The 27,568-nt window shown below is 38.1% G+C and overlaps 1 protein-coding gene across 8 annotated transcripts in view; it reads right to left on the bottom strand.

Moving 5' to 3' along the window:
- Positions 1-27,568, bottom strand: part of OPHN1 (oligophrenin 1) — a 532,200-nt gene that overhangs the window by 372,703 nt on the left and 131,929 nt on the right. For all 8 annotated transcript variants that reach the window (XR_002074899.2, XM_053891532.1, XM_053891531.1 and 5 more), the window contains one exon: positions 23,972-24,067. Coding sequence is in view for 7 of the 8 variants with exons in the window: in XM_053891532.1 (XP_053747507.1) it covers positions 23,972-24,067 (96 nt within the window). In the remaining variant the exon portion in view is untranslated. The remainder of the gene's footprint in view (positions 1-23,971; positions 24,068-27,568) is intronic.

The following is a 27,568-nucleotide window of genomic DNA, read 5'->3' as shown; positions in this document are numbered from 1 at the left end:
AGATTCAATAAAGAAACAAGTGCCCAGAATGATACATTGGATCAGATGGACTTGACAGATCTTTTTAGAACTCTGCATCCCAAAACAACAGAATATACTTTCTTCTCAAGTACACATGGAACATTCTCCAAGATAGATCACATACTGGGTCACAAAACAGCCCTTCATAAGTATAAAAGAATTGAGATCACACCATGCACACTTTCAGACCACAATGCGATGAAGCTTGAAATCAACCACAGGAAAAAGTCTGGAAATCCTCCAAAAGCATGGAGGTTAAAGAACATCCTACTAAAGAATGAATGGGCCAACCAGGCAATTAGAGAAGAAATTTTAAAATATATGGAAACAAATGAAAATGAAAATACAACAATCCAAATGCTTTGGGATGCAGCAAAGGCAGTCCTGAGAGGAGGAAAATACATTGCAACCCAGGCCTATCTCAAGAAACAAGAAAAACCCCATTACAAAATCTAAAAGAACACCTAAAGGAAATAGAAGCAGAATAGCAAATAAACCCTTAAACCAAGCAGAAGAAGAGAAATGATAAATATCAGTGCAGAAATAAACAATATGGAATATAAAAAAACACTAGAACAGATCAATGAAACTCAAGAGTTGTTTTTTTGAAAAAATAAAAAAAAATTGATAAACCTCTAGCCAGGTTTCTCAAAAAGAAAAGGGAGAGGACCCAAATAGATAAAGTCATGAATGAAAATGGAATTATTACAAACAACCCCTCAGAAATACAAGCAATTATCAGGGAATACTATGAAAAATTATATGCCAACAAACTGGGCAACCTGGAAGAAATGGACAAATTCCTAAGCACCCACACACTCCCAAAACTCAAACAGGAAGAAATAAAAGCTTGAACAGACCCATAACCAGCGAAGAAATTGAATCAGTTATCAAAAATCTCCCAACAAATAAGAGTCCAGGACCAGATGGCTTCCCAGGAGAATTCTACCAAATATTTAAAGTAGAGATAATACCTATCCTTCTCAAGCTATTCCAAAAAATAAAAAGGGAAGGAAAACTTACAGATTCATTCTATGACCAGCATTATTTTGGTTCCTAAACCAGACAGAGACCCAGTGAAAAGAGAGAACTACAGGCCAATATCCCTGATGAATATGGGTACAAAAATTCTCAATAAGATACTAGAAAATCAAATTCAACAGCATATAAAAAGAATTATTCACCATGATCAAGTGGGATTCATTTCTGAGCTGCTGGCTGGTTCAACATTCGCAAATCAATCAATGTGATACATCACATTAATAAAAGAAAAGAACAGACCTATATCATCCTGTCAATGGATGCAGAAAAAGCATTTGACAAAATTCAGCATCTTTTCTTAATAAAAACCCTCAAGAAAGTTGGGGTAGAAGGAACATACTTAAACATCATAAAAGCCATTTATGAAAAGCCCACAGCTAATATCATACTCAATGGGGAAAAACTGAGAGCTTTCTCCCTGAGATCAGGAACACGACAGGGATGTCCACTCTCACCGCTGTTGTTTAACATAGTGATGGAAGTTCTAGCATCAGCAATCACACAATAAAAGGAAATCAAAGGCATCAAAATTGGCAAAGAGGAAGTTAAACTTTCACTTTTTGCACATGACATGATATTATACATGGAAAATCAGACAGACTCCAGCAAAAGTGTGCTAGAAATGATAGATGAATTCAGCAAAGTCACAGGATACAAAATCAATATACAGAAATCAGTTGCATTCTTATACACTAATAATGAAGCAACAGAAAGACAAATAAAGAAACGGATCCCATTCACAATTGCACCAAGAAGCATAAAATACCTAGGAATAAACCTAACCAAAAATGTAAAAGATCTGTATTCTGAAAACTATAGAAAGCTTATGAAGGAAATTGAAGAAGATATAAAGAAAGGGAGAAATATTCCATGCTCATGGATTGGAAGAACAAATATGGTTAAAATGTCAATACTACCCAAAGCTATCTACACATTCAATGCAATCCCAATCAAAATTGCACCAGCATTCTTCTCTAAGATAGAACAAGCAATCCTAACATTTGTATGGAACCACAAAAGACCCCAAATAGCCAAAGTAATTTTGAAGAAGAAGACCAAAGCACGAGGCATCACAATCCCAGCCTTTAGCCTCTACTGCAAAGCTGTAATCATCAAGACAGCATGGTACAGGCACAAAAACAGACACATAGACCAATGGAATTCAATAGAAACCCCAGAACTAGACCCACAGAAGTATGGCCAACTCATCTTTTACACAGCAGGAAAGAATATCCAATGGAAAAAAGACAGTTTCTTTAACAAATAGTGCTGGGAGAACTGGACAGCAACATGCAGAAGAATGAAACTAGACCACTTTCTTACACCGTTCACAAAAACAAACTCAAAATGGATAAACAACCTGAATGTGAGACATGAATCCATCAAAACCCTAGAGGAGAAAGCAGGAAAAAACCTCTGACCTCAGCCACATCAATTTCTTACTTGACACATCCCCAAAGACAAGGGAATTAAAAGCAAAAATGAACTATTGGGACCTCATGAAGATAAAAAGCTTCTGCACAGCAAAGGAAACAATCAACAAAACCAAAAGATAACCAACAGAATCGGAAAAGACATTTGCAAATGACATATTGGACAAAGGGCAAGTGTCCAAAATCTATAAAGAGCTCACCAAATTCCACACCCGAAAAACAAATAATCCAGTGAAGAAATGGGCAGAAAACATGAATAGACACTTCTCCATAGAAGACATCCAGAGGGCCAACAGGCACATGAAAAGATGCTCAATGTCGCCCTTATCAGGAAAATACAAATCAAAACCACACTCAGATATCATCTCACGCCAGTCAGAGTGGCTAAAATGACAAAACAGTAAACTATAGATGCTGGCGAGGATGTGGAGAAACGGGAACCCTCTTGCACTGTTGGTGGGAATGCAAATTGGTGCAGCTGCTCTGGAAAACAGTGTGGAAGTTCCTCAAAAAATTAAAAATAGATCTACCCTATGACCCAGCAATAGCACTGCTAGGAATTTACCCAAGGGATACAGGAGTGCTGGTGCATAGGGGCACTTGTACCCCAATGTTTATAGCAGCACTCTCAACAATAGCCAAATTATGGAAGGAGGCTAAATGTCCATCAACGGATGAATGGGTAAAGAAATTGTGGTTTATATGCACAATGGAATACTACGTGGCAATGAGAAAGAATGAAATATGGCCTTTTGTAGCATCGTGGATGGAACTGGAGAGTGTGATGCTAAGTGAAATAAGTCATCCAGAGAAAGACATATACCATAAGTTTTCACTCTTATGTGGATCCTGAGAAACTGAACAGAAGTCCATGGGGAGGGGAAGAAAAAAAAAAAAAAAGAGGTTAGAGAGGGAGAGAGCCAAAGCATAAGAGACTCTTAAAAACTGAGAATAAACTGAGGGTTGATGGATGGTGGGAGGGAGGGGAGGGTGGGTGATGGGTATTGAGGAGGGCACCTGTTGGGATGAACACTGGGTGTTGTATGGAAACCAATTTGACAATAAATGTCATATTTAAAAAAATAAAAAATAAAAAAAAATGAATTTGAAAAAAAAAGTGTCCATGCTAATGTTTCTAGATGTTACTGCCCAGTTTTCCCAATACCATTTGCTGAAGAAACTGTCTTTTTTCCATTGGATGCTTTTTCCTGCTTTGTTGAAGATAGTTGGCCATACATTTGTGGGTCCATTTCTGGGTTCTCAATTCTGTTGCATAGATCTATGTGTCTGGTTTTTTTTGCTAGTACCATACTGTCTTAATGATTATAGCTTGAAATACAGCTTGGATTCCAGAATTGTGATGCTTCCAGCTTTGGTTTTCTTTTTCAACATTACTTTGGCTATTTAGGGTTTTTTCTGGTTCCTTAAATATTTTCCAATTATTTGTTCTAGCTCTGTGAAGAATTCTGGTGTTATTTTAATTGGGATTGCTTTGAATGTGTAGATAGCTTTGCATAGTATAGACATTTTAACAATATTCGTTCTCCCAATCCATGAGAATAGAGTGTTTTCCATGTCTTTGTGTCTTCCTCAATTTCTTTCATAAGCTTTCTATAGTTTTCAGCCTACACATCTTTTACCTCTGTGGTTAGGTTTATTCCTAGATATTTCATGGGGATTGTTGCAAATATAAATGGGATCGATTCCTTGACTTCTTTTTCTGCTACTTCATTAATGCTGTATAGAAATGCAACTGATGTCTACATTGATTTTATATCCTGTGACACTGCTGAATTAATGTAGCAGCGTTTCTAGCACCGTTTTGGTGGTGTCTTTTGGGTTTTCTGCGTACAGTATCATGTTGTATGTGAAGAGCAAAAGTTTGACTTTTTCCTTGCCAATTTATATGCATTTTATTTCTTTTTGTTGTCTGAATGCTGAGGCCAGGACTTCCAGTAGAATGTTGAATAACAGTGGTGAGAGTGGAAGTCCGTGTCATGTTCCTGACCTTAGCAGTAAAGCTCTCAGTTTTTCCCCATTGAGGATGATTTTAGCTGTTGGTCCTTCATATATGGCCTTTATGATGTTGAGGTATGTTCCTTCTATCCCTACTTTCTTAAAGGTTTTTATCAAGAAATGATGTTGTGTTTTGTCAAAAGCTTTTTCTGCATCTATTGAGAGTATCATGAGGTTCTTTTCCTTTCTTTTATTAATGTGATGTATCACATTGACTGATTTGGGGATAATGAACCACTCTTGCACCTGAGGAATAAATCCCACTTGAACATGGTGAAAAATTATTTTAATCTATTGTTGTATTTGATTTGCTAGTATCTTGCTGAGAATTTTTGCAGCCATGTTCATCAAGGAAATTGGTCTGTAATGCTCGTTTTTAGTGGGGTCTTTGTCTGGTTTCGGAATCAATCTAAGGCGGGCCTCATAGAATGAGCTTGGAAATGTTCTGAATCAACCTAAAATTAAGTAACTGAATCAAGGAAAACCATTATATTCCATTACTGGCCTCTAAAAGACCTTATAAGTTTATTTATTAGGTGATCAAAAGACTTTAAAAACACACCAAAGTATATGTCAACAGGCAAGAAGTAAAGATTTTTTTTTTTGTATCTGGTTACCCACTATCAAAAGCCTCAAACTTCTCCATATTATCTATCATAGTCCAACTACTTTCATTAAATCATAAGGAGAATAGAGTCCATAGAAGGGAACTGCCAAGGAGATTGCGGAAGATGGCAGCGTAGGAGGACGCGGGGCTCACAGCGCGTCCTGCCGATCACTTAGATTCCACCAACACCTGCCTAAAGAACCCAGAAAAACGCCAGAGGATTAGCAGAAGGGAGTCTCCGGAGTCAAGCGCAGACTAGAGGCCCACGGAAGAGGGTAGGAAGGGCGGCGAGGCGGTGCGCGCTCCACGGACTGGCGGGAGGGAGCCGGGGCAGAGGGGCGGCTCGCCGGCCAAGCAGAGCCCCCGAGTCTGGCTGGCAAAAGCGGAGGGGCCGGACGGACTGTGTTCCGACAGCAAGCGCGACTTAGCGTCTGGGAGGTCATAAGTTAACAGCTCTGCTCGGAAAGCGGGAAGGCTGGAGGACAAAGGGAGGGAGAGCTGCTGAGCCCCCGGACGGCAGAGCTCAGCTTGGCGGGGAACAAAGGCGCCAGCGCCATCTCCCCCGCCCATCCCCCAGCCAAAATCCCAAAGGGAACCAGTTCCTGCCAGGGAACTTGCTCGCTCCGCGCAAACACCCAACTCTGTGCTTCTGCGGAGCCAAACCTCCGGCAGCGGATCTGACTCCCTCCCGCTGCCACAGGGCTCCTCCTGAAGTGGATCACCTAAGGAGAAGCGAGCTAAGCCTGCCCCTCCAGCCCCCGTGCACCTTGCCTACCCACCCCAGCTAATACGCCAGATCCCCAGCAACACAAGCCTGGCAGTGTGCAAGTAGCCCAGACGGGACACGCCACCCCACAGTGAATCCCGCCCCTAGGAGAGGGGAAGAGAAGGCACACACCAGTCTGACTGTGGCCCCAGCAGTGGGCTGGGGGCAGACATCTGGTTGGACTGCGGCCCCGCCCACTAACTCCAGTTATACACCAGAGCACAGGGGAAGTGCACTGCAGGTCCTCACCACGCCAGGGACTCTCCAAAATGACCAAACGGAAGAATTCCCCTAAAAAGAATCTCCAGGAAATAACAACAGCTAATGAACTGATCAAAAAGGATTTAAATAATATAACAGAAAGTGAATTTAGAATAATAGTCATAAAATTAATCGCTGGGCTTGAAAACAGTATACAGGACAGCAGAGAATCTCTTGCCACAAAGATTGAGGGACTAAGGACCAGTCACGAGGAGCTGAAAAACGCTTTAAACGAAATGCAAAATAAAATGGAAACCGTGATAGCTCGGCTTGAAGAGGCAGAGGAGAGAATAGGTGAACTAGAAGATAAAGTTATGGAGAAAGAGGAAGCTGAAAGAAAGAGAGATAAAAAAATCCAGGAGTATGAGGGGAAAATTAGAGAACTAAGTGATACACTAAAAAAAAATAATATACGCATAATTGGTATCCCAGAGGAGGAAGAGAGAGGGAAAGGTGCTGAAGGGGTACTTGAACAAATTATAGCTGAGAACTTCCCTGAACTGGGGAAGGAAAAAGGCACTGAAATCCAAGAGGCACAGAGAACTCCCTTCAGACGTAACTTGAATCGATCTTCTGCACGACATATCATAGTCAAACTGGCAAAATACAAGGATAAAGAGAAAATTCTGAAAGCAGCAAGGGATAAACGTGCCCTCACATATAAAGGGAGACCTATAAGACTCGTGACTGATCTCTCCTTTGAAACTTGGCAGGCCAGAAAGGCTTGGCACGATATCTACAGTGTGCTAAACAGAAAAAATATGCAGCCGAGAATCCTTTATCCAGCAAGTCTGTCATTTAGAATAGAAGGAGAGATAAAGGTCTTCCCAAACAAACAAAAACTGAAGGAATTTGTCACCACGAAACCAGCCCTACAAGAGATCCTAAGGGGGATCCTGTGAGACAAAGTACCAGAGACATCACTACAAGCATAAAACATACAGACATCACAATGACTCTAAACCCATATCTTTCTATAATAACACTGAATGTAAATGGATTAAATGCGCCAACTAAAAGACATAGGGTATCAGAATGGATAAAAAAACAAGACCCATCTATTTGGTGTCTACAAGAGACTCATTTTAGATCTGAGGACACCTTTAGATTGAGAGTGAGGGGATGGAGAACTATCTATCATGCTCCTGGAAGCCAAAAGAAAGCTGGAGTAGCCATACTTATATCAGACAAACTAGACTTTAAATTAAAGGCTGTAACAAGAGATGAAGAAGGGCATTATATAATAATCACAGGGTCTATCCACCAGGAAGAGCTAACTATTATAAATGTCTATGCGCCAAATACCCGAGCCCCCAGATATATAAAACAATTACTCATAAACATAAGCAACCTTATTGATAAGAATGTGGTCATTGCAGGGGACTTTAACACCCCACTTACAGAAATGGATAGATCATCTAGACACACAGTCAATAAAGAAACAAGGGCCCTGAATGATACATTGGATCAGATGGACTTGACAGATATATTTAGAACTCTGCATCCCAAAGCAACAGAATATACTTTCTTCTCGAGTGCACATGGAACATTCTCCAAGATAGATCATATACTGGGTCACAAAACAGCCCTTCATAAGTTTACAAGAATTGAAATTATACCATGCATACTTTCAGACCACAATGCTATGAAGCTTGAAATCAACCACAGGAAAAAGTCTGGAAAACCTCCAAAAGCATGGAGGTTAAAGAACACCCTACTAACGAATGAGTGGGTCAACCAGGCAATTAGAGAAAAAATTAAAATATATATGGAAACAAACGAAAATGAAAATACAACAATCCAAACGCTTTGGGATGCAGCGAAGGCAGTCCTGAGAGGAAAATACATTGCAATCCAGGCCTATCTCAAGAAACAAGAAAAATCCCAAATACAAAATCTAACAGCACACCTAAAGGAAATAGAAGCAGAACAGCAAAGGCAGCCTAAACCCAGCAGAAGAAGAGAAATAATAAAGATCAGAGCAGAAATAAACAATATAGAATCTAAAAAAACTGTAGAGCAGATCAACGAAACCAAGAGTTGGTTTTTTGAAAAAATAAACAAAATTGACAAACCTCTAGCCAGGCTTCTCAAAAAGAAAAGGGAGATGACCCAAATAGATAAAATCATGAATGAAAATGGAATGATTACAACCAATCCCTCAGAGATACAAACAATTATCAGGGAATACTATGAAAAATTATATGCCAGCAAATTGGACAACCTGGAAGAAATGGACAAATTCCTAAACACCCACACTCTTCCAAAACTCAATCAGGAGGAAATAGAAAGCTTGAACAGACCCATAACCAGCGAAGAAATTGAATCGGTTATCAAAAATCTCCCAACAAATAAGAGTCCAGGACCAGATGGCTTCCCAGGGGAGTTCTACCAGACATTTAAAGCAGAGATAATACCTATCCTTCTCAAGCTATTCCAAGAAATAGAAAGGGAAGGAAAACTTCCAGACTCATTCTATGAAGCCAGTATTACTTTGATTCCTAAACCAGACAGAGACCCAGTAAAAAAAGAGAACTACAGGCCAATATCCCTGATGAATATGGATGCAAAAATTCTTAATAAGATACTAGCAAATCGAATTCAACAGCATATAAAAAGAATTATTCACCATGATCAAGTGGGATTCATTCCTGGGATGCAGGGCTGGTTCAACATTCGCAAATCGATCAACGTGATACATCACATTAACAAAAAAAAAGAGAAGCACCATATGATCCTGTCAATCGATGCAGAAAAGGCCTTTGACAAAATCCAGCACCCTTTCTTAATAAAAACACTTGAGAAAGTCGGGATAGAAGGAACATACTTAAAGATCATAAAGGCCATTTATGAAAAGCCCACAGCTAACATCATCCTCAACGGGGAAAAACTGAGAGCTTTTTCCCTGAGATCAGGAACACGACAGGGATGCCCACTGTCCCCGCTGTTGTTTAATATAGTGCTGGAAGTTCTAGCATCAGCAATCAGACAACAAAAGGAAATCAAAGGCATCAAAATTGGCAAAGATGAAGTCAAGCTTTCGCTTTTTGCAGATGACATGATATTATACATGGAAAATCCGATAGACTCCACCAAAAGTCTGCTAGAACTGATACATGAATTCAGCAAAGTTGCAGGATACAAAATCAATGTGCAGAAATCAGTTGCATTCTTATACACTAACAATGAAGCAACAGAAAGACAAATGAAGAAACTGATCCCATTCACAATTGCACCAAGAAGCATAAAATACCTAGGAATAAATCTAACCAAAGATGTAAAAGATCTGTATGCTGAAAACTATAGAAAGCTTATGCAGGTAATTGAAGAAGATATAAAGAAATGGAAAGACATTCCCTGCTCATGGATTGGAAGAATAAATATTGTCAAAATGTCAATACTACCCAAAGCTATCTACACATTCAATGCAATCCCAATCAAAATTGCACCAGCATTCTTCTTGAAACTAGAACAAGCAATCCTAAAATTCATATGGAACCACAAAAGGCCCCGAATAGCCAAAGTAATTTTGAAGAAGAAGACCAAAGCAGGAGGCATCACAATCCCAGACTTTAGCCTCTACTACAAAGCTGTCATCATCAAGACAGCATGGTATTGGCACAAAAACAGACACATAGACCAATGGAATAGAATAGAAACCCCAGAACTAGACCCACAAACGTATGGCCAACTCATCTTTGACAAAGCAGGAAAGAACATCCAATGGAAAAAAGACAGTCTCTTTAACAAATGGTGCTGGGAGAACTGGACAGCAACATGCAGAAGGTTGAAACTAGACCACTTTCTCACACCATTCACAAAAATAAACTCAAAATGGATAAAGGACCTGAATGTGAGACAGGAAACCATCAAAACCTTAGAGGAGAAAGCAGGAAAAGACCTCTCTGACCTCAGCCGTAGCAATCTCTTACTCGGCACATCCCCAAAGGCAAGGGAATTAAAAGCAAAAGTGAATTACTGGGACCTTATGAAGATAAAAAGCTTCTGCACAGCAAAGGAAACAACCAACAAAACTAAAAGGCAACCAACGGAATGGGAAAAGATATTTGCAAATGACACATCGGACAAAGGGCTAGTATCCAAAATCTATAAAGAGCTCATCAAACTCCACACCCGAAAAACAAATAACCCAGTGAAGAAATGGGCAGAAAACATGAATAGACACTTCTCTAAAGAAGACATCCGGATGGCCAACAGGCACATGAAAAGATGTTCAACGTCGCTCCTTATCAGGGAAATACAAATCAAAACCACACTCAGATACCACCTCACGCCAGTCAGAGTGGCCAAAATGAAGAAATCAGGAGACTATAGATGCTGGAGAGGATGTGGAGAAACAGGAACCCTCTTGCACTGTTGGTGGGAATGCAAATTGGTGCAGCCGCTCTGGAAAGCAGTGTGGAGGTTCCTCAGAAAATTAAAAATAGACCTACCCTATGACCCAGCAATAGCACTGCTAGGAATTTATCCAAGGGATACAGGAGTACTGATGCATAGGGGCACCTGTACCCCAATGTTTATAGCGGCACTCTCAACAATAGCCAAATTATGGAAAGAGCCTAAATGTCCATCAACTGATGAATGGATAAAGAAACTGTGGTTTATATACACAATGGAATACTACGTGGCAATGAGAAAAAATGAAATATGGCCTTTTGTAGCAACATGGATGGAACTGGAGAGTGTGATGCTAAGTGAAATAAGCCATACAGAGAAAGACAGATACCATATGGTTTCACTCTTATGTGGATCCTGAGAAACATAACAGAAACCCATGGGGGAGGGGAAGGGAAAAAAAAAAAAAAAGAGGTTAGAGTGGGAGAGAGCCAAAGCGTTAGAGACTGTTAAAAACTGAGAACAAACTGAGGGTTGATGGGGGGTGGGAGGGAGGGCAGGGTGGGAGGGAGGACAGGGTGGGTGATGGGTATTGAGGAGGGCACCTTTTGGGATGAGCACTGGGTGTTGTATGGAAACCAATTTGACAGTAAATTTCATATATTAAAAAAATAAATAAATAAAATTAAATTAAAAAAAAAAAAAAAAAAAAAAAAAGAAGGGAACTGCCAAGGTCACAAAGCTAGCTACACAGAGAGGACATGAATTTAAAGCTCTGTCTAACCACTGTAAGATAATAATGTGACTCCTGTCACAGCCACAGTATCTATGTCACATATGTTTCTCTAATTGTCTCCCCCTCCTCAGAATGGTGTTTTCAGTTTTCAAACGGTCTCATATTCACCATTCTTTGCTCATGTCTATGGTAAGTTGGAAAATACATATGAAAGGTTAAAACAAGAGGTTTGGGCAATGGTTATTTCTGGCTCTGAGATACAAAGTCCTATAAGGCTTCTTACTCCTACATTTTAACCAAATATTATGGATCATTACAGTACCTTCTAATAGCTAACCCTGCAAATGCTTGTTTAGTGTTAATTTTTATAAAAGCAAAAGACACAGTAAGGTGAGATTATCCACAATACTTAAAATGTCCAAGATTAAAGATAAAAACAGAATCTTAAAAGCAACAAAAGAAAAGCTAACAGTTTCACACAAGAAAAACACCCAAAAGGTTATCAACTGATTTTTTCAGCAGAAACAGCAAAAAAAAAAAAAAAAAAACAAAAAACTACCTACACACAAAAAATAAAGACAAAGGAACATGAAAGAAAGCCATCAAACAACAAGGGGACGCAGCAAAAGAAGAAGAAAGGAACAGAGGAAGACTACAAAATCAACCAGAAAAAAATTAACAAAATAATAGGAAGTACATACCTATAAAAAATTACTTTAGATGTTTATGGTAATAAAAGCTTACCTCAAAAAGCAAAACAAACTTCAAATAAACAATCTAACCTTACATCTAAAGGAACAGGAAAAAGAATAAGCAAAACACAAATTTATTAGAAGAAAGGAAATAATAATAAAGTAAAATGGAAATAAGTGAAATAAGACTAAACCAATTTAAGAGAGCAATGAAACCAAAACTAGTTCTTTGAAAAGCTAAACAAAACTGACAAACCTTTAATGCACAATCAAGAAAAAAATGAAAGGACTCAAATTAATAAAATCAGAAATGAAAGAGGAAAAAATGACAAGTGACATCAAAAACAAAATGGATTATAAGACAATATTATGAAAAATTATATGCCAACAAACTGGACACTCAAGAAGAAATGGATAAATTCCTAAAAACATACAATCTTCCAAAACTCAATTAAGACAGAGAAAATTTGAACAGACCAATTACTAGGAAGAAAATTTAACTACTAACCAAAAAACTCCCAATAAAGAAAAGTCTAAGACCAGGGGTTTTCATGGGGCAATTCTACCAAACATTCAAATGAGAGATAATGCTCATGCTTTTCAAACTATTCAAAAAAGGAAATGAAGCATAGAGAACTCCCAATAAATTCAACCAAGGCTGACCACTGCCAAGACATATCATAGAAACCTTTACAAAATACAAAAAGAAGGAAAGAATCCAGAAAGCAGCAAAGGGAATGAAGTCCTTAACCTACAAGGGAAAACAGATCAGGTTCACAGCTGATCTGTCTAAAGAAACTTGGTAGGCCAGAAGGGAGTGGCAGGATAAATTCAACATGCTGCATGGGAATAATAAGCAGCCAAGAATACTATCTCCAGCAAGGATGTAATTCAGAAAAAAAGGAAAAATAAATACTTTCCCAGACAAACAAAAACTAAAGGAGGTTTGTGACCACTACACCAGCCCTGCAAGAAATATTAAGGGGGGGAGGGGGGTTCCTTGGTGTGGGACTTGAAAAAAAGCAACAAAGACTAGAAAGGACCAGACAACATCACCAGAAACACCAACATTACTGGTAACAGAATAGCACTAAACTCATATCTTTCAATAATCTCACTGAATGTAATTGGACTAAATGCTCCAATCAAAAGACATTGGGTATCAGAATGGATAAAGAAACTCAATTATATGTCTACATGCTGCCTACAAAAGACTCATTTTAGACCTAAAGACATTGACAGATTGAAAGTAAGAGGATGGAGAACCATCTATCATGCTAATGGATGCCAAAAGGAAGCCGGAGTAGCCATATTTATAGCACACAAATTAGATTTTATTTTATTTTATTTTATTTTTTTCTTTTATTTTTGCAATTAAAAAATTTTTAATGTTCATTTATTTTTGAGAGAGAGACAGAGACAGAGTGTGAGCTGGGTAGGGGAAAATAGAGAGGGAGACACAGAATCCAAAGCAGGCTCCAGTCTCTGAGCTGTCAGCACAGAGGATCACATGGGGCTCAAACCTGTGAACTGTGAGCTCATGACCTGAGCTGAAGTCAGAAGCTTAACCAACTGAGCCACCCAGGTGCCCTGAGGCTATGCATTTTTGGCAAAATAACACAAAAGTGGTACCATAACCTTCCCAGTGTATCACAATAAGGGATTCTTGGTATCAATATTCTTATTACTAGTGATATTTATCTTTTTTTTTTTAGATTTTAAATGAAAGACTGAAATAAGAGATAATGAAGGACATTATACCATAATTAAGTGGTCTACCCATTAAGAAGATCTAACAATTATAAATATTTATGCCCCCCCCACCTGGAACACCCAAATATATGAACCAACCAATAACAAACATAAAGAAACTCATTGACAATAATACAATAACAGTAGGGGACTTTAACACCTCACTTACAGCAATGGACAGATCATCTAAGCAGAAAATCAAAAAGGAAATAATGGCTTTGACTGACACACTGGACCAAATGGACTTAACAGATTTATACAGAACATTCCATCCTAAATCAGCAGAATACACATCATTTTTTCGAGTGCATATGGAACATTCTCCAGAATAGATCACATACTGGGTCACAAATCAGCACTCAACAAGTACAAAAAGATCAAATTCATACCATGCATATTTTCACACCACAACAATATGAAACTTGAACTCAACCACAAGAAAAAAAAATGGAAAGAACATAAATACTTGGAGGTAAAAGAACATCCTACTAAAGAATGAATGAGTTGGGGCACCTGGGTGGCTCAGTCGGTTAAGCCTCCGACTTCGGCTCAGGTCATGATCTCGCGGTTCGTGAGTTCAAGCCCCGCGTCAGGCTCTGTACTGATGGCTCAGAGCCTGGAGCCTGTTTCAGATTCTGTGTCTCCCTCTCTCTCTGACCCTCCCCCATTCATGCTGTGTCTCTCTCTGTCTCAAAAATAAATAAACGTTAAAAAAAATTTAAAAAAAAGAATGAATGAGTTAACCATGAAATTAAAGAGGAAATTAAAAATGCATGGAAGCAAAAGAAAATGAAAACACTACAGTCCAAAACCTTTATTACGCAGCAGAGGCAATCCTAAGAGGGAAGTATATTGCAATACAAATCTACTTCGAGAAGCAAGAATGGTCTCAAATACACAACCTAACCTTACCCCTGAAGGAACTAGAAAGGGAACAGTCAATAAAGCCTAAAGCTAGCCTAAAGTGAAATAATAAAGACTAGAGCAGAAATAAACAATATAGAAACAAACAAACAAACAAAAGCAGTAGAACAGATCAATGAAACTAAGAGCTGGTTCTACTAAAGAATTAATAAAATTCACAAACCCTAGACAGACTTATCAAAAAGAAAAGAGAAAGAACCTAAAGAAATAAAATCATGAATGAAAGGGGAGAGATCATAACCAACACCACAGAAATACAAACAATTACAAGACAATTTGATAAAACATTATATGCCAATAAACGGGGCACCCTGGAAGGAATGCGTAAATTCCTGGAAACCTAGAAACTACCAAAAACTGAAACAGGAAGAAATAGAGAATTTCAACAGACCCATTACCAGCAAAGAAATTGAATCAGTAATAAAGTATCTCCCAAAAAACAAAATTCCAGGCCAGATGGCTTCTCAGAGGAATTCTACCAGACATTGAAAGAAGAGTTAATACCTATTCTTCTCAAACTGTTCCAAAAAATATAAAAGGGAGGAAAACTTACAAACTCATTCTATAAGCCAGCATTACCTTCATTCCCAAACCAGACAAAGACCCCACAAAAAGGAGAATTACAGGCTAATATCCCTGGTGAACATGGATGTACAAATTCTCAACAAGATACTAGCAAATCAAATTCAACAGTACATTAAAAGAATTATTCACCACGATCAAGTGAGATTTATCCCTGGGCTGCAGTTCTGGTTCAATATTCACAAATCAACCAATGTGATACATCATATTAATAATAGAAAGGATTATAATTATATGATCCTCTCAATAGATGCAGAAAAAGCATTTGGCAAAGTACAGCATCCATTCTTGATTAAAAACCCTCCACATCACAAAGGCCATATATGAAAGACCCAAGGCTAATATCATCCTCAGTGGGGAGAAATTAAGAGCCTTTCATTTCCCCTATACTCAGGAACAAGACAAGGATGTCCACTCTCACCAGTATTATTTAACAAGGAAGTCTTAGCCTCAGCAATCAGACAACACAAAGAAATTAAAGGCAGCCAAATCAATAAAGAAAAAAGACAAACTTTCACTATTTACATACAACATGATACTCTATGTAGGAAACCTAAAAGACTCCATCAAAAAATTTCTAGAACGAGTACAAGAATTCAGCAAAGTCACAGGATATAAAATCAACATACAGAAATCAGTTGCATTTCTATGCACCAAGAATAAAGCAGCAGAAAAAGAAATCAAGGAATTGATCCCATTTGCAATTGTACCAAAAACAATTAGAAACCTAGGAATAAACCTAACCAAACAGGTAAAAGATCTTTACAGTGAAAACTATAGCACACTCATAAAACAAATTGAAGATAATACAAATAAGTGGAAAAGTATTCCATTCTCATGGTTTGGAAGAACAAACATTGTTAAAATGTTTATACTACCCAAAGCAATCCACATTTAATGCAATCTCCATCAGCATACCACCAACATTTTTGACAGAGCTAGAACAAACAATCCTAAAATTCGTATGGAAGCACAAAAGACCCTGGATAGTCAAAGCAATATTGTAAAAGAAAAATAAAACTGGAGACATCATGATTCCATATTTCAAGTTATATTATTAAGCTATAATCTTCAAGACAGTATGGTACTGGCACCAAAACAGATGCATAGATAAATGGAACAGAATAGAGAACCCAGCAATAGACCCAAAACTGTATCATCAAGTAATTTTTGACAAAGCAGGAAAAAGAATCCAATTGTAAAAAGACAGTCTCTTCAACAAATGGTGTTGGGACAACTAGACAGCAACATTCAGAAGAATGAAACTGAACCACTTTCTTACACCATAAACAAAAATAAATTCAAAATTGATGAAAGACCTAAATGTGAGACAGAAAACCATCAAAACCCCAGCGAAGAATACAAGCAGCAACCTCTTTGACCTCAGTCATAGCAACTTCTTACTAGACACATCACCAGAGGCAAGGGAAACAAAAGCAAACATGAACTAGTGGGATTTCAACAAGATAAAAAGCTTCTTTCTGCACAGGGAACAAAATGATCAACAAAACTAAAAGGCAAGGTAAGTAATGGAAGAAAATATTTGCAAATGACATCTGATAAAGGGTTAATATCCAAAATCTTTATAGATTTTAGCAAATTCAACACCCAGAAAACAAATAATCCAGTTAAGAAATGGGCAGACAATATGAATAGGCACTTTTCCAAGAAAGACATCCAGATGGCTAACAGATGCATGACAAGATGCTCACTCATCATCAGAGACATAGAAGTCAAAACCACTGTGTCATACTACTGCATACCTGTTAGAATGGTTAAAATTAACAACACAAGAAACACATATTATCTGGTGAGGTCTACCAGATAATACTCAGATTTTTTAAGGTTAAAGCAAATATTTTGGGTATCTGCCTAGGTCTCCTGCTTGATCATTTGCCATTTGGGTATTACTCCCCATAAGCTTCAGGATACAATCCAAAATATTTCATGAGGTATTCCAGGCCCCTTATTGTCTAACCCAGGCAACAGCATCACAAACCCATGCAGTGTTTTTGGCCAACAGGTATGTTTTGTTTGGTTTGCTGTGTTTTCAATTTTAATTTACTGGTGGCACTTAATACTATGCATAAAATATATGGGTGTCACTTTCTGGAAAAAAAATAAGAGATTATGGCAATGTAGCCCCACATATTTTAGGTGGAAACAATCACTGGAGCCCAGTCAAAGATGCTGCTCTTAGATGGAGCATGTCTTTTTTTGTTCGCCACAGCCCTACCTCTCATTACCAAGTCACAGAGACAGAATATCAATTGCCATCCTATATCCAGCCTGCTTTGCTCACTTTTATTACCTGCCAAGACTCTAACTTAGCCTTTATGCAATCTCTAGGTCTTAATCTCTGACTCATCCCTACTCTTTCCAGTCACATTCAATGCCCTCCAGTATCAAGAGAGATAATCTCACTCCCCTCAACTGTGCCTTTTTTATATGTGTTTTCTCTCCCCTCTTTAATTCTCATTCATCCTTTAGAAATTCAACTCAGATCAGGACCAAAACAGAAAAGAGGCAGGTGAGGCACTTAGGGTACAAAATTTAAGGAGGCATTCACACTCTGGTGCCCACCTGTACTTTCCACAAATCTGAGAATAAGTGCTTTATTAAATGTTTGCCTTAGAAGCCTCACTTGCCTCACCCTAGCCCTGGATCTAACTTAGATATAATCTTTCTCAGAAGCCTTCCTTGTTTATTCTCCCCACCACTCATACAAGACAGACAGACAGACACATGCACAGACACGCACACACGCACACACACACACACACACACACACACACGCACACACACACAGTGTGGAATAGGGGCTACTGTGCGCCTACCTCTACCACAATACTTATATTGTATTGCAATTGTCTGTTTGTTCATCTGCCTCATTTTTTAAAATATAATTTATTGTCAAATTGGCTAACATACAGTGTGTAAAGTGTGCTCTCAGTTTTTGGGGTAGATTCCCGTGGTTCATCGCGTACATACAATATCCAGTGCTCATCCCAACAAGTGCCCTCCTCAATGCCCATCACCCATTTTCCCCTCTCCCCTACCCCCCCATCAACCTTCAGATCCTTCTCTGTATTTAAGAGTCTCTTATGGTTTGCCTTCCTCCCTCTCTGTTTGTAACTATTTTTTTCCCCTTCCCTTCCCCCCTGGTCTTCTGTTAAGTTTCTCAAGATCCACATATGAGTGAAAACATATCTGCCTCCTTTAATAGACTATGATATCCTGGAGGGCAGAGAGATACATTGTGTACCTGAAACCCCAGTCTATGGCATTTAGGGGACACTTTCTACCTATTTACTAATGAACAAACACATAGCAGTGTTCCTCAGAAAAGAGCAGGGAAGTTCTCTGAAGCTTATGTGGGAAGCATTCTTCTTTCTTGCTCCTAGTACTGCAATGATATAGGAAGTTATTTGCTTATACTTCTTCCTAAAACTTTCTTTTAATTTTTTTAATGTTTATTTAGTTTTGAGAGAGAGAGAGAGAGAGAGCAAGGAAGGAGCAGAGAGAGAAGGAGACACATAATCTGAAGCAGGCTCCAGACTCTGAGCTGCCAGCACAGAGCCTGACACGGGGCTCAAACTTAACTGACTGAGCCACATAGGCACCTGTATGTCTTCCTAAAATTTAACTGAAGCTCCATGAAGGTAGAGTTCACAGCAGATGCTCAGTAAAAATTGGTTGAATAAATCAATTGGGCTTTAGGAGACCTTGGTTCCAGTAATAAACCTGGCACTACTTAACTGTGTGAGACCTTCAACAATCACTAGCCCACCTCTGGACATCAATTTCCCTATCTTTAGAATTGGCAGGAGTGGTGGTGGGGAGGTTGGTAAACTAGTCTAGTATATTCTCCTCTCTCCCTCTCTCTCTCCCTCTGTGTCTGTGTCTGTGTGTGTGTGTCTGTGTGTGTGTGCATGCGCGTGTGCACACACACACACCTGTCTTTCAGTCACTGTCTTTCTGACTTTCTCTCATTAGTTTATGTAAAGTTCTTAGAACAAGACCTCTTACTTAGTAAGCACTCTGAAAATATCAGCTTATTTTTAATCTGAAATTCGAATTTGCAAGTAAATTCTTACATGCTTCATTTGAGCTTAGGCGGATAGGAGACATTGAAGATCCAAGGAACAGTTTGAAAATCCCTGACAACTGATGAGTTCCAAAATGCTCACTGATGTTATGATGACTGTACAGAAATCAGAGACCTGGGATCCACTGCAGAGATTCTGATTCATTTGATCTAAGAGAGGTCCTGAGACTGGATCAGTAAGAGCTTCAGGTGCCTCTGACATATATTAGAAATAACTGAACTAGATATCCTCTAAGGTCCCTGGAACACTAACATTTTATTTTATATTTCTTGTAGTTATTCAGGAAATCAAATTGCAAACTGACATTTTCAAAAAATTGGGTTCTACTACCTAATGCTAAGATTAATAACAACCATGAGATATTGAGCACCAATCATATGCCAGACACTGAGCCAAATGATTTACATATACTCTCTGTTGTATGTATTTATTTGATTTACTCCTTACAGTCTTGTGAAATAGATTATACTTCCTATTTTACAGATGAGGAAAGCAGGCCCAACAAGTTTAGGTAATATTGCTAAGATCCTATAGCTGATAAATATGAAGTATATACAAAACTACCTAAACACCTGAGATTTCCTTTAGTTATTGAGCTCTAGAGGTAGAGAAAAAGTCAATGTGCCAATTGAAGGCACAGATGTCTTACTCTAAGAGCAGAAACAAATGTCATCTTCAGGGCAGTGAGACACTTCCTCCCACTTGTTCCTGTTGTACGCAGACTGCTCAAGTTAGATACTAGAGCTGATCATCAACGGAAGGGACTCTTCAGAGAAGCCTCAGGCTTTGCCTCACATCCTCTAGGAATCACTATCATTTCTGTTAGACAAATAGTATCTACAAGGGGCTTAATGGTACTGAGTCACCTTTTACAGCCATCATGAAAAATGCATTATGGAAAGAACTGCAAGGCCCTCTTCACATGCAATGTGAAATCTAAATCTCAACCCAAAATTGTATTGCAACTGTCCTTCTACCAATATTTTCAGTTAAATGGAAGATCTACTAACTCAGGGCCAGTAGTATTGGCAACTGGAGGGAATGGCACACTCTGCTGTCTCAACTTCCAAAGCAACTGTTCTTTCCCACCAATATTCTCCCAGTATGCTCTCTAATATTTCTTCTTAAAGCCTCCAAAAAGCCTCACCTTAAACTGTTGGAGCATTGGGTGTTACTGTCACTACCACCACACATCCCAGTTCTCAAAATGACAAATTCAACAAGGACAGTGAATATGACAGGCCAATTAAAATCTCAAAATCTTTTTTCAGTCTCCATCAATAAAGGTCAGTTCATGAGTCATCAGCCCTAAAAGCAATGATCAGTTGATAACCAAGAATATCTGGAGTTGGCAGGCAAATAGTAACTGAGTTAAGAGGTTGTTGTAAAGCATACATTAAGAAGCAAATGTGTCCAGCTAACACCTTACATGGAGCTCACAGACACCCACAAGAACCTGACATATCAGGGGGTCATTTTTATTTTTGTTTATAAGCCATCATGCTCAACCTCACCCACTTTCTTTTTCCTTAATGGCACTGGTTGACATTTATAGTAGGGTAGGTGTTATACCCTCAGTAGGCCCACTCCTACAGCTCCCTGGGCATTGGTCTTGCCATTTCAAATCTAAGAGTTGGCCCCCAAAGCCTATGTACACTATGTATATGATAGGAGTGGCAGCCCTGATGATCTCAGAAGTGGCTTCAGAGGCCTTCTTCTCTTATCTTGAAGAATAGTGCATGTTCATAGCCAAATAGCTCTACGGTCTGGTCTAATAGGGTCTAAGAAGTCAACCAGTTTTTCTTCATTTTGTCACATTTTTTGTTTCCTATATTCCCAGCTGGTGGTGTTTCTGCTCATATAATCCCATCTCTATTCCTGGCTTCTGCTGTGATAGTTGAATATATCCATGGTTACATCCATATTGAGCTCTTTATGCAATGGTCAGTCCACCACACCCTTGGCATTCTCTTCCAAATACACTTTGCCATTTTTTGTAATATAGGCAAGCAGAGAAATGTCCAAATCTTGAAGTTCTGTTTCCATTTTGTTTAATAATTCCATCTCCAATTCATTCTCTCCTCTCAGCTTTTACTATAAACAGAGAGAACCAAGCCATTCTTCCAACACTTTGCTTACAAATTTCCTCATCCAAATATTCCATTTTATCACTCACAAAATACTACTTCCCACAAAACACTAGAACACAAATACAATTCAGCCAAGTTCTTTGCCTACTTTGTAACAAGGATGGCTTTTCTCCATTGTCCAATAACATGTTCTTCATGGAAGCTTTCTCTATGGCTCTCCTTTTTTCTTTCTGAGCTCTCACCACAATTGCCTTTAAAATTCTATTCATGGCAATCTAGGCTTTTCCTAGCGTGCACCTCCAAATTCTTGTACTTTCTTCCCATTAGATTCCAAAGCTACCTCTACATTTTTAGGTATTGGCTACAGCAGTTTCCCCCACTTCTCAGTACTGATTTCCGCCTTACGAAGTTTAGGATTCTGTAACAAAATACCATAGACTGTGTGGCTTATAAACAACAGAAATGTATTTCTCACAATTCTGGAGGCTGGAAGTTTGAGATCAGGGTGTCGACATAGTTAGGTTCTGGTGAGAGCCCTCTTCCAGGTTGCAGACTGACAACTTGTATTCTCACGTGATGGGAGGAAGGTAAAAGAGCCCTTTGAAGTCTCTTTTATGAGAGCACTAATCCCATTCATGAGGGGCTCCACCTTCATGACCTAATTATTTCCCAAAGGCTCCAGCTCTTAATACCATCATATCAGGGGTTAGGATTTTAACATATGGATTTTGGGAAGGACACAAAAATATCCAATCCATTGCAGAGTACAAATACATCAAATTTTATGTTAACAACAATTGCGTAGATAAAATGTATTTAGGCACTGTGTACACTTGGAATTGATCACCCCATCCCCATTTCAAAGATGAGAAAAATTAACACTCAGGCAGGGAAAGTCACTTGCCAAGGTTACACCGATAATAAGGTCCAAAGCTAGAGTTCAAATTTGGCCTATCTGACTCTAGAGCCCATGAAATTAACTTTTAAATAAGTCATGCCCTTTGACAAAAATAGATTTGCAAAAGTAAAATGAAGTGGAGTGAATAAGTAAATAATCTAAATGCAAATGTGTGCCTCACTAGTTACACCACTACATTTACCAAAACAAATAGTCACCAATCATAATCTCATAAAAGCACTCATTGCAGTATTATTTATAATAGTGAAAAATTGGAAATAAGCTACATAGTTGAATATTATGTACAGTATGGCTCCAATAATAATGAGATCTGAATGCATCCATTATTTAGTCAGTAAACATGAATTGAGTATCTACTACATGCTAGGCACTCCTCTACCTGCTGGGGAAATAGCAGTGAATAAAAACAATGTCCTTGCCCCCCCATAAAACTTAAAAAGAATTTGAACTGATACCAGAAGATAATTATGATAAAAGGTAGGTTAAAAAGTTAAAATTATGTATATACTATGAACTAAATTGCATACATATAAAAGAGGTACATGTAGAAAAAAGAACTAAAAGATAACATGCCAATACCATCTAATACAAAGTTTCTGTGCTAGAATATCCTATTATCATAGGTAATTTTATACTTTTATATATTATACTTACTACAAATGTCATTTAATAATAATAATAATACATTTTATATTTTAATGCTGGGGTTCATAAATAGAACTGTGTAACTAACTTGTTTCAATGACATTAAATCATTTCCAACATTCCTGTGGTTCAATGTTCTTGTCTAGCAAATGCTTTACACTAACTCTTCAATTCAGTGGTTACCAAACTTTTTCTTAAATGGCCAGAGAGCAAACATTTTAGGCTTTGAAAGCTATCCAGTCACTACTACTACTCAATGTTGTTTTCCTACCACAAAAGTACCTTTAGAAAATATTTAAACAAATAAATGTGGCTGCGTTCCAACAAAATTTTATTTACAAAAAGAAAAAAAAGGTGGCAGGCAAGTTTGGCGCAAGGGCCATGGTTTGCTGATACTACTTTAACTTCATTACAACTAACACAAACACAAAGTTCTTTACCTTCCACTGTTCAATCTCCTCATGGTAACAGTCTTGCTATTAATATTAACCACATTTTACAGAGGACAAGACTAAGGCTCAGAGGAAAGAAATATCTGTCCAAGATGATACAGCTGATAGAGTGAGTTGTTAAATTCAGTTCCAAGAGAGATGCCAAATGTCCTGTTGTCTGAAAAGCTGTACATATATAAATGCTAATTTTAAACTTTCTAGGGGAGTTTATTCCTTAGAGGACTCTTACTCTAAATCATTTTGGAAATTTTTTTAAATCACTCTTTAATTTATCCCTTACACAAATATCTATTTTCATGTATTATATTCTTTAAAGAAAACTTCTCCTGCAGACTGATACAAAGGCTTCAGTGGAAGCTTCAGGGATATATTTTTATTGCTTTTGTGTGAGTGGGGAACAGGACTGACAAGCAGTGTTTCTTTATCCTTCTTAAGCAGCTTCCCATGAGCTTGGCACAAGACCACAGAGGATAAAGGTGCCCAAGTTCTCTGTATCTAGAAACCTAGGAGACTGAATGGTCTCCGAATCGCCTCAAGAGGCGCATGACCACATGTAGGTGAAGACTTACCAATGTTAATTTCATCATCAGTCAGAGTATCTCCAATGAAATCGAACTGAAAGGACTGAAGTGTCTGAGAAAATTTCTGAACAGCTGAAGAATAATCTGCAAAGTAAGAGAAACAGAAGAAATGGTCAAAATTTCTGTCCTTTAACTGATTTACTCATCTCTGTTAGGGCAAATAGGAGAAAAAGCAAAGTGCTCCTGGGAGTTAGCAACTTGCATTTAATAAAGTTAAACAAAAGATCTCACCCTCAGTAGAAGATTTGAGCAATGAAAATCATACATTAAGGAGGAAGGAAGGCAGCTTAGTGAATCCTTTTAAGTTATGGGACATGTTTTAATCTCACTCCCTGTCCTTTCTGACTTGTTCTACCCAAAGCCTGTAAAGACCTAAAACTACTTAGTTTTACTTCTAAAAGAGGCTCTTTTGAGCACCAATTATGGGCAATGGACTAAATGCTTTCTCACCTCTCACCAAACAAATATCCACAATCATTCTACAAAGAAAGATGTAGCTGAATTTTATAACTGTGGTAATCAAAGTCCCCAAGCTAGCCGGCAGAGCCAAAAGTAAAAGCCAGATGGTCTGTCTCTTCAGGGCCTTTTCCATGGCAACACAGGCACAACATGGAAATGTTACACATTAACCATATGGAAGCCTGGGTTAGAATACTATCTGGCAGGAGAACAAATTTAAGTTGCTCACATAATATTCACCGAGAGACCTGAACTACAAAGGCAATTAATAACAAACTTCAGGATGGTATGGCCAGACAAATGCTTTTACTTTGGGTGAACAGTTTTGAATTTTATTATATAAAAGATTAATGCAGGTATAAAACTAAATCACATTTAGCTAACCTTTTGACAAATTCTCTTTATGGATTTATTTTAAATATGGCCTTCATCAAGTGGTCTGGCCAACTCTCCAGCCTTGCTACTCTGAGTGGTTCTCAGGTCAGCAGAATCATCATCATCTAGGAGCTCGATGGAAATACACATTTCCAGGTCACAACCTAGACTTACTGAATAAGAAACTGCATTTTAATATAATCCCTAGGGGATTCATATGCCTTTGAAAGTTTGAGGGGCACTTCTCTTACCAACTCAAGTAACCCACTGGACAATCTTCTAGGAAAGCTCAAGCTTTGGGTTATCTTTGGCTCCCTTTTCCTATTTCTTCTCTAACTCCATAGTTTCATCATCCCCCACCTTCACATGTATCAGAAACACAGGGTTATGGGAGTTTTTGTTCTCAGACTAACAGAAAGGGAGACAATGCAAACAGCATCTATCCGTTTCAATGGAAAACTATCATGGTTAAGCACAAACACAACAAAACATGTTCAGACATTTGGTGGAAACAGATTAAACTGCCTAGAATTTTATTGCCATCTTATCTGTGTCCCATTTCCAGAAGAACTTATTTTCAGTATTTAGAGCCCTGACCCTTTGAATACATGATTAGTGAGTAGGACGGGGGAAGGAGAAGGAGGGAGAGGAGGAAGTGGAGGAGGAGAAAAGTTTTACAAAAATTGGAGGCTGCAGACCAGGTTACCATGCCTTCTCAAATCTCCACATTTTGGATAGCATTTTCTATTTCAAATCTGGTCCACATAAATGTGAGAGGAGCATGCCCACCCTGCTTTCCATATTCTATCAGCAAAGAGAATACAAAACCAGCTCCATGGCTGGAAAACAATCACTTGCCTCTGCCCTCCTTAGCCAATAGCAGAAAAGGACAAGCCCAGAATTCTGCCATGCACTTTCTGTTTCACTCAGAAAGATTAAATGAAAATATTTATTATATTGCCTTTTCACACATACCTGGATTTCTTCATTATTTTCTTGAGACAAGCAAGGTACAGTTATTAATTATTCCTCTTTTAGAATAATCTGAACTTTTCTGGAACAACAAATACTATAATTTTTGACATTTATATTATTTTGTAAGTAAAAGCATAGAATAAGAAAGGAGTGGCATTTATTCCCTTTTTCACTATTTGCACCAATGTCTCTTCTCCAGACTTCTGGTTTTCTTTTTTTTAAAAAACATTTATTTAGTTTTGAGAGACAGATAGAGACAGAGCATGAGCAGGGGAGGAACGGAGAGAAAGGGAGACACAGAATCCGAAGCAGGCTCCAGGCTCTGAGCTGTCAGCACAGAGCCCAACGCGGGGCTCGAATTCATGAACCGCGAGATCATGACCTGAGCCAAAATCAAGTCGGACGCTTAACCAACTGAGCCACCCAGGCACCCCAGACTTCTGGTTTTCAAAACGCTACTTTACATTTGCATAGAGCTTCAAAAAGTATATGAAGGACTTTCCACACTGTCATTGACTCCTCTCAAATACCCCAATGTTCGTATTACTATGTTCACCTTATAAACAAGCAAATAAAAAATGAGACAATGCAGACAAATCACATCTGCAAATATGAACAAGCACAAATTAACAGCTCTTCATTGAAACAAAGTCTCAATATTTAGACTCTGTACTAAGAGATGTACCAGGAATGAGTCAGATAAATAAGTTGGGTAACTTTTGAACTCCAAAGAATCAATAGATAACCTAGAAATGCTTGCAGTGTATGGGGCACTTATTTCTTTATTACACTAAAATTTACTGCATCACTCTAAACCATGTAAAGTCATTATTTTATCCTTCTTAATACTCCTGCATCCCTGTCCAATAAGCCATTATCTCATAATTTTTCAAGCTATCTTTGAAGGTTCTCTCTATACCACCTTCTTATTTACCTTCTATAATGTTTTTCCCTCACCTTCCCCTTAAACGTAGCTAGATAGTGTTTTTAGGCAATTGAAGCTTTCTGGGAATAAGGTAGAATATAAACAGAATTAATTAGTCAGGTAGTTAATTAATGTTGTATACACACCACTTTACTTTTATCACTATTATCTGACATGGAATCATATAGAATATACCCTGATGTCTACATTACTTTGGTCTGCACAATGTCTTAGAAATTCATCTATCTGTAATTCATTATTTTTGTTGCTGAGTAGATTGCATTGCATAAATATGCCATAATTCATTCATTCACCTATTTATGGATATTGTGCTGTTTATAGTTTTTCACTATTGTGAAGAAACTTACTTTAAACATTCATGTATAAGCCTGCCTAGAACATATATTTTCATTTCTCTTTGGTAAATACATAAGAGTCCAATAAATTGGTTATATGTTTAGTTGGAAAGTGTATATTAAAATATACAAGAAAAGGTCTAACTGCTTTCCAAATTCATTATACTATTTTGTACACCTATCAACAATATATGAGAATTTCAGTTGATCCACATATCTTCCAACATCTGGTAATTTATTTTAAAATCTTTTTATTGCAGTATAGCTGACATACAATATTAAATTACTTTCAAGTGTACAACATAGTGATCCAACAACTCTATACATGATGATATGCTCACTACAAGTACAGCTACCCTCTGTCACCATACGATGCTATTACAGTGCCACTGACTATATTCTTTATGCTGTACCTTTCATCCCCATGACTTACTCATTCCCTACCTGAAAGCCTGTACCCCTACTTCCCTTCAGTCATTTTTTTTTTCATCCTCT

Source organism: Panthera pardus, unplaced genomic scaffold, assembly GCF_024362965.1.
Source record: "Panthera pardus isolate Hobbes unplaced genomic scaffold, ASM2436296v1 HiC_scaffold_27, whole genome shotgun sequence".
In the NCBI taxonomy this organism is placed as follows: Eukaryota; Metazoa; Chordata; class Mammalia; order Carnivora; family Felidae; genus Panthera; species Panthera pardus.
This window is presented reverse-complemented; position numbering and strand designations above follow the sequence as displayed.